Below are 15118 nucleotides of genomic sequence, written 5' to 3'. Positions count from 1 at the left end.
TAGTTTCTTGACGTTGTTATTTAGAGGTATGACCATAGTCATTGTTGATGTTCTCCCAGCGAGTCGCCGCCCCTCCTCTTGTTCTCTCCTCCTCTTCCTCTTCCTCCACTCCTCCGCACAACGCGATCGCCTGCCATCGGATTTTACTTCCTTTCCTCTGACTTCAAGAACATTAAGAGAATAAAGGAACAAGGGGATTGTCTAGAAGAGGTCTATACCTTCGAGTCAACGGAAGTCGTCCACACTCATTTAGCCTATCTCTCCCACGTCGATCTGTGAACCCTTCTTGCAGGGGAAAACCCACCATCACGTATCTGACCGCCTCCACCAGCCACGACAAGCTACTAGTGTCCCTCGAGTTTCTTCTCCCTTGAGGTTTTTTTTTTTTTCTTTCTTTCTTCTTCTTCTTGTATCTTTTCCCTCCTCCTCCTTCTCTTCATCGTCAGATCTGCTGCATTCGAGTTCCTGGACGTTCTACGGAGTGTTTGTGATTTCGACTCCTTTCCCCGCCTCTCTTCCCCCTTCCCCTTCCCCCTTCCCCCTTCTTCCCTTCTCTCTTCTCTCTCGTCATGCCATGCTTCAAGGGTCTTGCCGTTAGTATACACACCCCGGACGGCCCTCTCCCCGAGCACTCGATCCAACGCCAGTCCCGGGTCTCTCGTATAGCCTGTTATATCCCTGTGCCTCCGCCCAAGCTTCCCGATAATCCGGAGGGGAAGCCCGAACAATCAACCTTTGCCATTTCCATCACCCTCCTAAACCCCGGACAGGATGTGCCGTATTCCACCCCGAAGCCGTCGTCCGATAACCCCGCTCCCAAGCCCAAGGTTGTGGGTGGTCTCCCCAGCCAGACGGAGCAACGAGGACAGTACACCAGCATGGTCACTCCGTACCAGGCCCTGACAAACTCCCCGAATGAGACCGTGGCTGCGTACATCTACTTCGATGGCCGGCAGAAGGAGGAAGTGGCTACTCTGCTCCGGAGAGGGGAGGAAACCTGGGTGAACTCTCGATGGGTCAGCGTGCCCGATTCGGAGGGTGGTGGACTCGCGGAACGAGAGTTCCTCTTCCGTGAGGTCGGGCTCGAGAGGTGGCTGAACGGGTTGGACTTGGAGGGCAATGACACAGCGGCAAAGATCGAACGGCGACGGCAGAAGATGGAAAAACGCCGGGCGAAACGCGACCAGGCAGACGGGATCGATGACCTGCATATGGACGGTAAACCCGAAAAGGGCGACAAGGGGATCATGCGATACGGCAATGATTCTAAATCTCCTTTGGAGGATGTGTCGGATGATGACATGTCGTTCCCTGATTCCGATGATGACCCGATCCCCGAGTCTGCTGGCCAGATCAAGGTTGCACTCTTCCGTGTTCTGGCCTCAGGGGAAATCAAGCGTGGGGAGTACTCTCCGCAGTTTGATGCCCACGAGGATGATGAAGAGGGCGGACAAGGCAATGGCGATGAGGACATCGACCACACGACCAGCTTTGCGAAGCCAAAGACACTGGATCCTAAGACTATCAGCACGCAAACCGTCACCGGAATTGATCCATCCGATAAGCCGTACGCCATCTTCACTTTTATGTACCGAGGACAGCGTAAGCCACTTCGTTTTTCTGTCTTGAGGAACTGCGGGGAAAGCTGACTTTTTTGTAGGACAATTACAAAAGATGGGAATATTGAAGGACCCCAAAGCCCAGGAGACTCCTGCCTCGATCAAACGCCGATCATTGCAGCCGGACTTTTCTAATCTCGGACCTTTGAAACCCGGAGGAACCGTAGGGTTCTTGAATTTCCGAGACAACACGGAGAGCCGAAGGAAAAACAGCAAGAATAAAGACATGGCCAATGATGATGATGATGATGACGACGACATGGATAGTGACGATGGCGATGATAACCGGATTCTAAACCAGGCGGACGACGAAGAAGCCAAGGAAGATGATCAACATCTGTCTCCGGACGATATCAGACGACAAGGCGAGCTGGCAGAGGGCGTGCGCAAGATCAAGGTATGCACGTAGTTTGATTTGGGGGGGGGGCTTTTTTTTGTCCTAGTGATCGTTCTAGCTAACTGGCTCACGTTCCCAGCTCAAACGTCAACACTCATCCGCATCCCTCGGAGCGAATAGTTCCCGACGAGGCACAGCAAGCCCTCATACCTCCGGACCTACCCCGAGCTCCTCCAGTATTTCCACGACTCCTCCTGCAGCAGCCGCAGTAACTGCAGCGACTGCAGTGCCACCAGCTCCCATCAGTGCAACCGAACCCGCACAGCTCGCCCAACCTGCCCCGAACACTTTGAACGGAGAATTTATTGGGAGCCCGTTGAAGAAGCAGCGCCCAAGCGTGTCGCAGGCGGACGAGTCTGCTTTTCGACGACGGATGGAATCGGGAATTTCGCAGCAGATTAGCGGGGTCCTGGGGAGTGGCAGTGGCAGTGGCAGTGGCAGCGATAACGATGGGGGTCCAGGCAGTTCCAAAGCTCCAATGGCCCCGAGCACGCTCGGGGAGAGCTTCCAGTCCCCCAAGTCAATTGCTCTTCCGGACCATGAGGATGAGGAGTTGTAGTATGGGTGGCCTTTAGTCATTGGATTCATAAGGCGCTGGTATACTGGCGGCTGAGATCGTTTCATCCCTTCTTTTTTTTGTTCGAATTTATTCCCATATTCTTCATGTTAACTCTTAACGACCGTGACGGATTGGCGTAAGGGGCGCTTTTTTGCTCGCCCATATTGGAACTATTTTTTCAACTATCATTTTCTTCCTTACTTTTTGTTGCTCTTATATTGTGATGTGGAATGACCCCAGTGAAGTTGCTAATTGACGCAGTCTTTGGGCTATCTAGGTTAGAGAGGTGTTTGTCCAAAAAAAAAAAAAAAAAAAAAAAAAAAAAACTAGGCCAGGAATATAAGATTGGGATAGAGATGAGTTTTTTTGTAGAGCCGGAAAGCTGGGAATTTGGTTGATTTCGCCGACGGAAACAAAACTCGCTTCTTTACTCCGTACATTCATTCTTTACAGCTTCCCCTCCACCGGTTTCTCCTCTTCATTCTCTATCGACGTGATTATCAACTACAATACCTATAAACACATACCCTGAGGGTTATAACAATGCCTTTGACACGATCTTTAGATCCCCTGGTGTGGATTGACTGTGAGGTTCGTCCATCCTCCTGAGCTACCCCTCTCCTAAAAAAAAAACAAAAGGGAGGGAGAATCTATAAATATATATATATAATATATATTTATATATATAAAACAATACTACAGATGACCGGTCTCTCCCCCGAAACTGACCAGATCCTCCAAATCTGCTGTTACATTACCAACGCCCAGCTGGAGCTCCTCGACGCGGCCGGCTTCGAAACCGTTATTCACCACCCGAAATCAACGCTCGACCAGATGTCAGAGTGGTGTATCACAACCCACGGCCGCACGGGACTGACAGCTGCAGTGTTGGCGTCGACCGTGACACCGGAGACGGCAGCGGCCGAGCTCCTAGCGTACATCCAGCGATTTGTGCCACAGCCCAGGACAGCACTGCTCGCTGGGAACAGCGTGCATGCTGATAAGGCGTTTTTGGCGAGGGGACCCTATGCGAAAGTGCTGGAGTGGCTACACTATCGAATTGTGGATGTGAGTACGATTAAAGAGGTGGTGAGAAGGTGGGGGGCGGAAGAGATGTTGGGCGCCGCGCCAGAGAAGAAAGAGGTGCATTTGGCCCGGGAGGATATTCTGGAGAGCATTGAAGAGATGCGATTTTATCGACGGAGATTGTTTTGAGATTTTTTAATTTCTTAGCGGTTAGTTAGTTGGTTGAAACTATTGAAAACTGACGTCTATACGTACCTATGTTGATGAGTGGGAGGATTGCTAAATCTCGAACTATTGGAATTGTCTCAGTATTTCTCTCTCTCTCTCTCTCTTTCTCCCCCACTATGAGTTCACTTTCTCCTCTCAACCTCGTCCTTCAACCTCTTCTCGTTTTATCCAATTGTCGGTGAAGATTCAAGCATTCCTTGATTCTTAGCTTCTTCTCCTCTCCTCTTCTTCTTTTAATCCCTTCTCCTCCTCTTTCTTCTTCTTCTTCTTCTTCTTCTCTCGTCTTTACTCCTCAATAACAACTCATTCATTCACCCTTTCCCCCCTCCCAAGCTAGCTGAGCTACCCCGCCACTGTCACTCTCCCCCTTCTCCCACCATCATGTCTGTCCAGACCGTTTCTATTCAACCTTTTGGTGACCAGAAGCCTGGAACGTACGTCTCCCTGGAGCTTAATTGCCCTCTCATCCTTTCCATCTCCTGACTGAATCAAATTCCAGCTCTGGCCTCCGCAAGAAGGTGAAGGTCTTCCAACAACAAAACTACACCGAGTCCTTCGTCGCTAGTATCATCCTCTCCATCCCTGAAGGAGCTCAGGACGCCTTTCTCGTCATCGGTGGCGATGGCCGTTACTACAACACCGACGTCATCCAGAAGATCGCTAAGATCAGTGCTGCCTATGGAGTGAAGAAGCTCCTGGTCGGTCAGAATGGCATTCTCAGCACCCCTGCTGCGAGCAATCTCATTCGCGTGAGGAAGGCCACTGGTGGTATTCTCTTGACGGCCAGCCACAACCCTGGCGGTATGTCTTTTTTTTTTTGCGAGATTTAGCTGCGATACCATACCCGATAGTTGTTGAGCTAACCCGGCTAAGGTCCCAATGCCGACTTCGGGATCAAGTACAACCTGACCAACGGTGCACCCGCCCCGGAAACCGTCACGAACAAGATCTTCGAAGTCTCCAAGTCCCTTACCTCCTATAACTATATTGATCTTCCCGAGGTCGACATCACCACCGTGGGGGTCCGTACCTATGGTCCCCTCGAGGTCGAGGTCGTTCACTCGACCGCTGACTACGTGACCATGATGAAGGAGATCTTTGACTTCGATCTGATTCGAAGCTTCCTGCGCCAGCACCCCGACTTCAAGGTGCTTTTCGATGGCATGCATGGTGTTACCGGCCCCTACGGTATTGATATCTTCGTCAACGAGCTGGGTCTCCCCGCCACCAGCACCATGAACTGCGTGCCCAAGGAGGACTTCGGCGGTGGCCACCCTGACCCTAACCTGGTCTACGCCCATGAGTTGGTCGAGGCTGTCGACAAGAACGGCATCCACTTTGGCGCTGCCAGTGATGGTGATGGTGACCGTAACATGATCTACGGTGCCAACACCTTCGTCTCCCCCGGAGACAGTCTGGCTATCATTGCCCACCACGCCAAGCTCATCCCTTGGTTCCAGAAGCAGGGTGTCTACGGACTGGCCCGCTCCATGCCCACATCCGGTGCTGTAGATCTCGTCGCTAAGGCCCAGGGTCTGCAGAGCTACGAGGTGCCAACCGGTTGGAAGTTCTTCTGCAACCTGTTCGACAACGAGAAGATGTCCATCTGCGGCGAGGAAAGTTTCGGAACCGGTAGCAACCACATCCGTGAGAAGGATGGCGTGTGGGCCATTGTCGCATGGCTGAACATCATCGCTGGTGTCGCTGCGCAGAAGCCCAATGAGACCCCCAGCATTGCCTCCATCCAGCAGGAGTTCTGGCAAACTTATGGCCGTACTTTCTTCACGCGGTACGACTACGAGAACGTTGACAGTGAGGGAGCCAACAAGTTGATTGCCAACCTGACTGAGAAGATTAACAACAAGGATACCTTCGTGGGCAGCACCGTCTCCGGCCGCAAGGTTGTGGATGCTGGAAACTTTTCTTACACTGATTTGGACGGCAGCGTGACCAAGAACCAGGGTCTGTATGCCAAGTTCGATGATGGGAGCCGACTGGTCGTGCGTCTGTCAGGCACAGGTAGCAGCGGCGCTACTATCCGTCTGTACATCGAGAAGTACGACAACGATGCCAGCAAGTACCTCCTGCCTACGCAGGAGTATCTCCAGGACAACATCGCGCTAGCAATGTCCCTGCTCAAGTTCCAGGAGTACATCGGCCGTGAGGAGCCCGATGTCAGGACTTAGATGCCTAATTTTTTTTTTTTTTTTTTTCCCTTTCGGATGATATGACGTGATGATAAGAGTTCACATAGCTAGCACATACAAGTAAAATGCAGTTGATCACATTACATTTCCCTATTTTAACTAGGGTATATATAGAGGGGGGAGAGAGAGTAATACTAGGGTAGAACAAATTAGACAATGCCAGCCTCCTTTAACTTGGCCTCCCACCACTCCCTCCATTTTACCACTTTCTCCTCTCTCCTGGCTTCCTCGGCTGCAAATACCACGGCATGGCTCCTCACCACATCCTCCAATGAACAGCCCACAAACTCCTGCTGTGCCTTCTCCACGTCCCAGCCCGCATTCACCACCTTGTCCACGGCAGCGACAAACCCCCGCGTAAGCCCGTAATCCCCACCACCATGCGACTCCTGCTCTTCGGGAGGCTGTTTCGGGATCTCCACCACCCTGGTTTCGCGCGTGTCAAACGAGAAGATTGAGATCGTGCGCGAATCGTACTCGATCTCGCCACGGGTGCCGTAGACTCTTCCGCGCCGTTCGCACTGTTTCTCCGTGGGCGCAATCATATGGAAGAGAGCCGTTACACCGGCCCCCGCACCAGCCCCCGCACCAGGAGTCACAGAGGGCCCACCATCCCAAGACAACGTCACCAGCTGATCGTCGCAAACGTTATTGTCGCTCTCCCATACACACCGGCCATACCATGGTCTCGTGGCGATTTCCGCCGCGCGGGTCGTCGCGTCCTCGGCCTCGTCGTAGTCTTCACGTAGCCGGGCCAGGAGGTGCGCTTCGCTCTCGTGCGGCGGGTGGTTCCCCGCGTACTCTTCGATGTCGGGACACACGATATTCACGGGCCAGCCGCGGATGCCGCGGGCGAGGTGGTGGTCTCGGTATATGCGCACGGCGCTGTAGAGGCATTCTCGCTCAATCGGGCACGAGAGACAGTTTGTTGCGGGGCCGGCCGCGGGGGGTTTCCGGGCGCGGCGGAACTGAGTGAGGTGGCCGGTGGAGGAGATTGTTCTTAGTTGGGGTTGAGTTGATTTCGATCGAGAGGTGGTAGTTGTAGTAGTCGTACCCGCAGTAGAAGTAGAAGTAGAAGTAGAAGTAGAAGTAGAAGAAGGAGGAGTAAGGGACGGCGCAAGAATCCACAGAATAAAATCCAAATCGTGGCATGATTTCGTCAGTAAGGATCCGTCGTCGCCCGCGGGCGTCGTAGCCCGTCTCCAGTTCCCGCGCACATAACTGTGCGCGAAATGCCAGTACCCGACAGGCTCGGTATGTTCGAGCGAAACGATATCCCCGATGGCCTTTCCCCGATGCAGCAGGTCCCAGAGGACAAGGTTATGCGGACTATACCGCAGGACATGCCCGATGGAAAACACAGCGGGGGCGTCCTTCCTCGCCGCGTAAACGGACAAACAGTCGCGCAGGGAGAGCGCCAGAGGCTTTTCGCATAGGATATGCAGATCCTGGAACGGGGTCAGGGCTTCCAGGATCTCGATATGGGTTTCGTCCAGGGTGCAGATGAAGACCCCGTCAACGACGCCTTCTTCTGCTGCTTCCCCTTGATTTTCCGGGTTGGCTTGGGCTGAGCGTCGACGGCTCTCGTAGGAAACCCACTCCCTCCAGTCTGAGAACTCCTGGCCTGGTTTTGGCTTTGGATCTGGACTACCCCAGATATAGGTTTCCCCGAAGACCCGACGTTTGTAAGGGTCTGGCTCTGCCACGGCGGAGATGCATGCTGGGGTGGAGGTTGTGACGGCGCGCGCGTAGGCGTTTCCTCTGGAGCCGGCGCCGATGACGAGGAATTTGAGTTGTTTCATTTCTCTTTCTCTCTCTCTCTTCTTGTTTGGTTCTTTCTGGGTTCTGGTTTTAGAAAGTATCGTATATGAGGGTGTGATGAGAGGAAGAGGAGAGGAGAGGAGAGGAGAGGAGACGAAAGAGGGGTAAGTTCAGTTACAGTAAAGTATACATACTATACTGTATATTTAGATGTAAGATTACTTACCTGGCCGTTGAATGACCAAAGAAGGGTTTCCATATCCTTCAATCTGCGGACAACTAGGGTTAATACAGCAGACCCTGAGGACAAATCTGCAACAACAATGTATTAGATTAGGTTACCTTGACTACTTTCATAGACCAATAACTAACAGTACTTGGTAACTGTATGTATACATCTTACAGGATTACGGGTATTACAGTTTCTGTATCTAACAGGTAATACAGGAAGCTGAAAATACATCCTGCCGACAACTATAGAGCACTCCAAGTCTACTCTCTCTATATGTGGAGTACTGTCTCCAGTTCCTCGGGGCCCAGGGATATTATTCAAGATCGATCGCCCTAGCCAAGCCATAAGGCGCATTTCAAACGCGCGAAGGATTAATAGTGCATATGTAGGATGGAACCTGCTCTGGGAACCAGCGGGAGCTTTTGACACACCGCTATTTACCCAGGACTTATTCGCAGGATCTCGGGAGATGTCTTAGAGTACTCTTACTTGGATGTGCAGAAATTTGATTTTGTGGGGACCGTTCTGTGTTGAGGTGGAATTGGTCGTCCTGGTATACATAGAACACTAGACTAACCCTCTTAACTTGGGTGCTTTGGAAATGCCCGGTTTTTCTATTGCCTTTTCCACCCCCTTAGTCTCGTTCAACGGTAGGATCCCAAAGGCTATCCGTAGGTGAGTATTCCCCGGTGTGTAGAAGCTTCATGTCGTCCTCATCCAACGCGAAGTCAAAAACATCCGCATTCTCTGCAATCCGCTCGGCAGTCGTGGTTTTGGGAAGTGGAACAAAGCCCTGTATAGATCCAGTGGTTAGCATGGAAGTTCCCAACACACAGCAACACCAATTGCCTGCCTCACCATCTGAAGACTCCACCGGATTAGGATCTGAACTGGGCTCCTATGGTGCTTTTTGCCCAGGGCTTGCAGAATAGGATCGCCCAGACGAGTCCCCCTGGTGAGAGGAGAGTAGGCCTGGACAATTGCACCGCGCTCACGTAGCCAGTCGACCAATTCGGCTCGTGCCAGCCATGGGTGAAGCTCATACTGGCCCACTTCAATGCGACCCCCTCCTCCATGGCTGATATATTCTTCCAACTCTTCCAGGTGATGCACCCCAAAGTTCGACACCCCAATTGAACGGGCCTGGCCGGCTTTCTGGGCTTCCACCAGCGCTCGCCACGCACCGAGACGGCCTTCTTTGCCTCCCCATGGAGTATGTACGAGAATCCTGCTGGACTCAGCTTGGTGAATTGCCAGAGACGTTTCGAGCGGGGGTTATTGACAAATCAAAATAGTCCGTCTGAGCGTTTTTAAGGCTTTCCTGTATAGACCTTTGGGCTCCCTCATACCCAGGATCGTCCGGATTAAGCTTGGTCGTCAGAAAGACGTCCGATCGCTTCAGTCCGGCTTTTCGAATGGCAGCCGCGCATCCCGTTTCGTTTTCATAGCATCTAGCGGAATCAATCTATATATATGCATGTTTGAGTAAGGAACATTCATGGGAAGAGGGGGAAATGAGAACATGAAGACGTCAACTTACATGACGGTATCCAGCCTTGAGTGCCTTCTCGACTCCATCTTCAGCGACGGCATCGGGTCTCAAACGGTATCAGTTTATATGCTTAATGTGGGGTTTCTTGCTAATAGCGTACACTTCATAAACCTGTAAACTGTCTTTAGGAGTTTCTCCTTTATAGCGACACCCAAACGGGAAAAGAACTGGGACCTTACTCCATATCCTAGCACGGGCATTTCAAAGCCCGCGAGAGTTTTCTTGGTGGCTCTAGGGCTCACCAGCGTCTCCTGGAGGTCGATTGGCATTTTAATGCTTGAGTAGTGTGGACTGGAAATGTTAATGAGTGTTGCTATTGACGTTCTGTCCTGCCCAAGGTCTTCGGCTTGAGTATATACGGATATCTACACGATATATTTTGAGCGCTTCAAGACAGAGGCTGGGCAAAGTGAAGATAAGCCGAGAAGCATTCATTGGTAGTAGAGAAACTCAGGAAAACATGAATCAAAAAAAAAAAAAAAAAAGATCAACGGAGCTTTCGGACTCCTTGCATAGACCTCAGCTGCCCCGCCGAAGCACAGTAGCCCTAATGTATTCCAATGACGAGTGGGACAAAGTATGTGACAAGCGTATTGACAAGCGTATTGACAAGAGAAGAGATCAACGCCCCATTTTTACGAGTCCGGAATGTGATTGGGAATTGAATGCGCCCCGGATGTGAAGTAGCTGGATCCGAAGGTATTACTGGAGTTGTTTTGGATATGAATGACTGATGGTTGCATGCCCGACATAAGCCCCCGAGAGCTGTCTCTAGATCTAATTTCATTTATACTTGCTCTCCTGCAAATACTTTGAAATATCGATTTTTCTCGAGTGACCCAGATACAATCATTGTCAGTTCGAAAGGGCTGGCATCATCTCATTCTCCTCATGTCTACCGTCCCAACCACCAAAAATGGACCGGAATCCCGTCTTCTCATCGTCACATACCCTCGTACGGCTTCGAACCTGCTGATGCGCATGCTCGCAATGCCCGACCAGCCCCATGCGGTTTGCGTGGAGAGCGGCGGCTACTTCTTCATGCCTACCAGCAACTATATCAGCCAGAACGGCCTGTGGGAGAAACCCTGTAAGCAATGGACAGAGGAGCAGCGAGTTGCACTGGAAAACAAATTCCAGTCTTGCTTTGAAGAGCTTCATGGGTTCCTGCAAGGCGCAGAGACGCAAGGCAAGATTGCCGTCTTCAAAGAACACGCGCCGTTTATCATCTCGCCAACGGTGCAATCGCGGTTCGTCCACGGCCCGGAGATAATCGCCACAGAGACAGAGCAAGAAGAAGAAGAAGAAGAAGAAGAAGCACCCTGGCGGGTTGGAATACCGGATCCCTACCGCGACATCCAACCGCCCGCAAACCTCCCCTTGAATGAATCTGTGTTCCCGGAGCAATTCCTCCTCCAATGCTTGCCTTCTTTCCTCATTCGGCATCCAGCCCTGGCGTTTCCGTCGTATTATCGCGTTTTCCTGTCCTTTATGAAGGGAGATCTGTCGAAAATGCAAGGATGCGAGGCTGAGATGCGAGAGGCGTTCACGTTGCGCTGGACTCGGAATCTGTACGATTGGTATGTCTCCGCGTGGGAGAAAATGCACCACCACCACCACCACCACCCGGGGGAGGAGCAGAAGAAAACCCCCATTATCCTCGATGCAGACGATGTGCTCAACAATCCTGAATTGGTTCTTCGCTTCTGTGATCTGGTTGGTCTGGATTCGACCAGGGTTCAGTTTACATGGAAGCCCGCGGGTCAAGAGCAATTGGAGAAAGAAGCCGCCATTCGTCTAATAACCCGGTCTACGCTTTTTGCGTCGTCGGGAATCAACGCTCAGGGGAAAACCTTTGAGGGCCTCAGTATGGAAGGGGAAGTCGCTAAGTGGAAGCAGGAGTTTGGGGATGTGGAGGGTGCGAAATTGGAACGATGGGTTAAGGATGCAATGCCCGACTATGAGTACTTGTTGAGTAGGAGACTTACTCTGTAGCTTTAAGAACCTGAGATAGAAACGTAACCCTATAGACTGTGGAAAATACGTCCTAATTTGAAAAAAAAAAAAAAAAAAAAAAAAAAAGGCATGACCCGATAATTACTCTGGATTATGAAGTTTCCGACTTGGGCTCACCATCTAGATATCGAAATGAAGCCACGCCTAGAAGCAGACAGAGTATGGCTACAGGAAACCGTTAGAAATATAAACAACAGGAAAAGCAAAGGCAAAAGCAAAACCTTACCTAGGATTAGATACATATAGTAGTATCCGATCATCTGGGATAACACCCCAGTGAATAAGGGACCAAGCATCATCCCAAGGCTATACGCCATCTCAGTCATCGAGAACACCCTCGAGCTGCCTCCATTCGCACCAAACAGTTGAGGATTCCTGGCTTGCAGGTCTTTCATAATACCTTTTTTTTTGTTTTAAATCTCAGTCAGATTTGACCAGACGAATCCCAAGGGGAACGAGAATAATCGACTTACGTGCTAATTGCACCGGTCCCGCACCACGAACAAGCATCGAAACCACCCCAAAGGCAAGAATACACCCGACAAACAACCGCGCTCCACGAAGCCCTGTATTCGCCCAGGGAAATCGCTCATCTCCGCAGATCCCCAGCAGCCAAAGCAGAGGCACGGAACCGATCCAGCCGAGAGTCGTCGGCAGCTTCAGCCCGACTTTATCCCGGACCCAGCCCATAGTGCCACCGAGAATGATAGGCGGCAGTTGCAAGAAGAAGAACATCATTCCGATGGGCAAGCTCCCCCAGCCAAAGATATCGCGCAGGTGCACGGGGAGCGTGGTGTTGAAGCCGGCCATGATGAAGGAGGTCATCAGGGCATTGGCTAGACCCGCGAGAACCCGCAGGTCGCCGAGTATGGTGCGGTAGAAGCCCTCTGCAGTTGCATTCGCCGTCGCCGTCGCCGTCGCAGTCGCAGTCGCATCTGCGTGCGAGGCCGGGGTCACCACCCCCGACAAGAGACCGGTAGATTCACCGGGTTCGGGCTGGCGGCTAGTCGGAGGATCCGGGCAGACCTTGGGGATATCCGCTGGATCGATGAGGACCAACCGAGCGATGATATCCAGCACCAGCACGCCCAACGGCACCGACCAGGCCCCCCAGTATCCGATCCACTCTAACAACACTCCACTGACCATGGGACCGCCAACAATCCCGGCCGTGACGAACGACATGGCAATTCCGATCATGTTCCCAACGTGTTCCCTCGCGACATTATCCACGAGCAGCGCAAAGCCAATCACCCAGGCGGCGGCGCCCGCGATAGCCTGGATAATGCGTCCGACGAAAAGCATCCATACTGTGGTGGTACATTGTCAGCGATATATTTCTTGCGAGATGAGACGGGGATTTAGGACAAGCGAAGAAGAAAACCCCCCCATTGATGATAATGGGCGTAAAGCATACCGGAAGCAGTGGTCGCGATGAGAAGAGTCCCCACGCAGCATCCGGCTAAGGCAATCAAGAGAGGAGTCCTCCTGTTGGGCGACTTGTCGACAAAGTGCGCGATGACTGGAGCAGAAACCAGAGTAAACAAGCCGTGGATGGTAAGGAGGGCAGTGGTGTAGTTTTGTGTTTCCAAGGGATCGGTGTGTAGACGGTCTTCGAGCATATACCTCAAGATCGGGACCAGGAACCCGTAGAGGAAGGTTTCTTTCTTGTCAAATAGATCAGATATGGTATTCTTTTTCTAGATACGTTGTTTGCATAATTTACCTGAGAAGAGAGCAATAGTGATAGAGGAGACGATGAGGAACCGGGACGAGCGCCACCGGTAACCCCAGGGCTTCGGGATTGAATTACTGGACATGATATGATGATGATGATGATGATGATGATGATGATGACGGTGTTTGATTGACGACTACAAAGTGACAGGAAGTTCAATCAATATTAATACGTCCAAGGAGTAGTTCTCTCGACAACTCGAGCCCGACAAGATCCGCCAGCAGAAAATCACACAAATTCCTTGACCGAGCACGGGTTCCAGAGGCATACTCGGTAGAATCCAGCTAAATGAGGTTGATTCAAGTGGCTTTCTTTTCCTTCAACTTGCATACAACTAGTACTAGCTTCGGAGCGATCCATCACACGGCTCGGAGTCGGGAAGAATCTGATCGTACTCCATGTGTGCATACTGCATATGGCCAGGCCTGAAAGAGTCAATCTGCCTTTGTGGAGCAGTTTGCTATACGAGAGGAGGAGTCCCCGAAGCCATAGTCTATGGAGTAATGCAGAGTTCAGCTCTCCAGCTTCATTTCCTTCGATCCAACTTTAGACACGGTATACGTCCTGAGTACATATTGGGCGGGTGCGTATTGGAATGTATTTCATTCATGTATTTACCGTAATCTGTATTTTACTGTATTGACCGTGCCCTAATTCACCTTAACTTCGACACTCATATTCTGATATCCAAAAAAAAAAAGAAAAACGAGCCCTGGAATGTTAAACGTATCTAATTTCTCATAACCCGCGTTCCACGGATCCGACTGCTCGTCAGCAAGGGCATGGCGATATCGATTTCCTCCGGGGGCATGGATCGGAGGAATCGCGCCACCAGTTCAGGCATGCCGTGCTCCTGTGCAGACTGAATCCATTGCGCAAGGGTCATCTCCTGGAACGACTCCTCTGCTGCCTGTTCCAGATGCCCTTTGAGCTGACTTGCAGCGACCTGCGTCTCGCCGGATTCATTGACGTATCTAATGAGAGCGGTCTCCGAGGATACGGCGACTGCCTCAGCGACGATGTTCGCCGCTGCAACGTCCACCGGGATCAAGTCCACAAAGCCCCTACAGCCGCGAAGATTCGGCACGGCTCGCATTTGACGCGAGTAGCCCAGTACATTGTTCGTGATGTCCATTGCTGGGGCATCGGGCCCGACAATGCTGGAAATGCGGTGTATGGTAAGTGGGATATTGTGCGTTCGACTGCAGTTTTCCAGGTAGATCTCACTGACCCATTTGGAGGTCAGATATCCTTGCTCGCCATCCGAGGGAGGAGGATATGGAAGCATGGAGATCTCGCCAACGTTGTCGAGTCCCGTAAAATGTGACAGCGCCGCACTGGAGATGTAGTGAAGCGGAATCGAAAACTGCGCAGCTACCCTAGCGAGCTCCTGCGTAGCACCCACGTTAGCTGCTTTCAGTAGCTCGTAGGGTTGGACAAAGGAGATGTCGGCCCCGCAGTGGATGATACTATCGCAGTCTTGTAGGATCCGCGCAAAAGTGTCCGCAGGCATGCCTAGGTTTGGCAAGCTGAGATCCCCCGCGTGAATGGTTATTTTGGGAGACTGGAGCAAGGGGGATTTTCTTGCAACACCGGCCCCATTCTCGCGCACTGCCAGGCAATGAATCTCCGGCACATCAGGGTGCTCGTTGAGCTGTCGGAGAAGTTCCTTGCCAAGGAACCCAGTCGATCCTGTCAATCCAATTCTCTTGCGGGTTGGCCTGGACCGGGCCGATAGAGAGACATTGCAGGCCGTAATGTTTGGGGAAGGAGTTGCCTCCGC

At 51.7% G+C, this 15118-nt stretch overlaps 7 protein-coding genes across 7 annotated transcripts; 3 read left to right on the top strand and 4 right to left on the bottom strand.

Moving 5' to 3' along the window:
* Window positions 1-569: 569 nt before the first annotated feature.
* P175DRAFT_0508360 (oligoribonuclease) lies at window positions 570-3790 on the top strand (the record flags this gene model as incomplete). Its single annotated transcript, XM_040898341.1, has 5 exons — window positions 570-1602; window positions 1661-2016; window positions 2096-2571; window positions 3109-3166; window positions 3278-3790. 5 exons carry the CDS (start codon window positions 570-572, stop codon window positions 3788-3790), a joined length of 2436 nt encoding a protein of 811 aa, XP_040752769.1.
* A 285-nt stretch (window positions 3791-4075) lies between these two features.
* pgmA (phosphoglucomutase PGM2) lies at window positions 4076-6022 on the top strand. Its single transcript, XM_040896922.1, has 3 exons — window positions 4076-4263; window positions 4329-4630; window positions 4703-6022. Exons 1-3 carry the CDS (start codon window positions 4211-4213, stop codon window positions 6013-6015), a joined length of 1668 nt encoding a protein of 555 aa, XP_040752768.1. The 5' UTR covers window positions 4076-4210; the 3' UTR covers window positions 6016-6022.
* A 78-nt stretch (window positions 6023-6100) lies between these two features.
* Window positions 6101-7948, bottom strand: P175DRAFT_0500272 (Gfo/Idh/MocA family oxidoreductase). Its single transcript, XM_040896921.1, has one exon. It carries the CDS (start codon window positions 7836-7838, stop codon window positions 6186-6188), a length of 1653 nt encoding a protein of 550 aa, XP_040752767.1. The 5' UTR covers window positions 7839-7948; the 3' UTR covers window positions 6101-6185.
* A 715-nt stretch (window positions 7949-8663) lies between these two features.
* P175DRAFT_0530869 (aldo/keto reductase family protein) lies at window positions 8664-9850 on the bottom strand (the record flags this gene model as incomplete). The annotated part of the gene is made up of 6 exons (XM_040899821.1): window positions 8664-8822; window positions 8888-9257; window positions 9313-9494; window positions 9570-9627; window positions 9682-9692; window positions 9761-9850. The coding sequence occupies 6 exons, from the start codon at window positions 9848-9850 to the stop codon at window positions 8664-8666; spliced, it is 870 nt and encodes a 289-aa protein (XP_040752766.1).
* Window positions 9851-10472: 622 nt separating this feature from the next.
* On the top strand, window positions 10473-11576 carry P175DRAFT_0492049 (uncharacterized protein; the record flags this gene model as incomplete). Its single annotated transcript, XM_040895868.1, has 1 exon — window positions 10473-11576. One exon carries the CDS (start codon window positions 10473-10475, stop codon window positions 11574-11576), a length of 1104 nt encoding a protein of 367 aa, XP_040752765.1.
* A 97-nt stretch (window positions 11577-11673) lies between these two features.
* Window positions 11674-13417, bottom strand: P175DRAFT_0515526 (uncharacterized protein; the record flags this gene model as incomplete). The annotated part of the gene is made up of 5 exons (XM_040898863.1): window positions 11674-11762; window positions 11824-11997; window positions 12071-12907; window positions 13015-13260; window positions 13324-13417. 5 exons carry the CDS (start codon window positions 13415-13417, stop codon window positions 11689-11691), a joined length of 1425 nt encoding a protein of 474 aa, XP_040752764.1. The 3' UTR covers window positions 11674-11688.
* Window positions 13418-14143: 726 nt separating this feature from the next.
* P175DRAFT_0418179 (uncharacterized protein) lies at window positions 14144-15034 on the bottom strand (the record flags this gene model as incomplete). Its single annotated transcript, XM_040893090.1, has 1 exon — window positions 14144-15034. A coding segment is annotated over one exon (891 nt), but the record flags the coding sequence as incomplete, so codon positions are not given.
* Window positions 15035-15118: the final 84 nt, after the last annotated feature.

The sequence above is a fragment of the Aspergillus ochraceoroseus genome, assembly GCF_002846915.1.
Source record: "Aspergillus ochraceoroseus IBT 24754 chromosome Unknown P175scaffold_3, whole genome shotgun sequence".
Lineage (NCBI taxonomy): Eukaryota > Fungi > Ascomycota > Eurotiomycetes > Eurotiales > Aspergillaceae > Aspergillus > Aspergillus ochraceoroseus.
The sequence above is the reverse complement of the archived record's forward strand: the minus strand, read 5'-3'. Positions and strand labels throughout refer to the sequence as shown.

Coding starts and splice junctions, on each gene's coding strand:
- pgmA (XM_040896922.1), top strand. CDS start 4,211: ATGTCTGTCCAGACCGTTTCTATTCAACCTTTTGGTGACCAGAAGCCT. Junction 4,264..4,328: donor GGTGACCAGAAGCCTGGAAC/GTACGTCTCCCT, acceptor ATCAAATTCCAG/CTCTGGCCTCCGCAAGAAGG. Junction 4,631..4,702: donor GGCCAGCCACAACCCTGGCG/GTATGTCTTTTT, acceptor AACCCGGCTAAG/GTCCCAATGCCGACTTCGGG.
- P175DRAFT_0500272 (XM_040896921.1), bottom strand. CDS start 7,838: ATGAAACAACTCAAATTCCTCGTCATCGGCGCCGGCTCCAGAGGAAAC.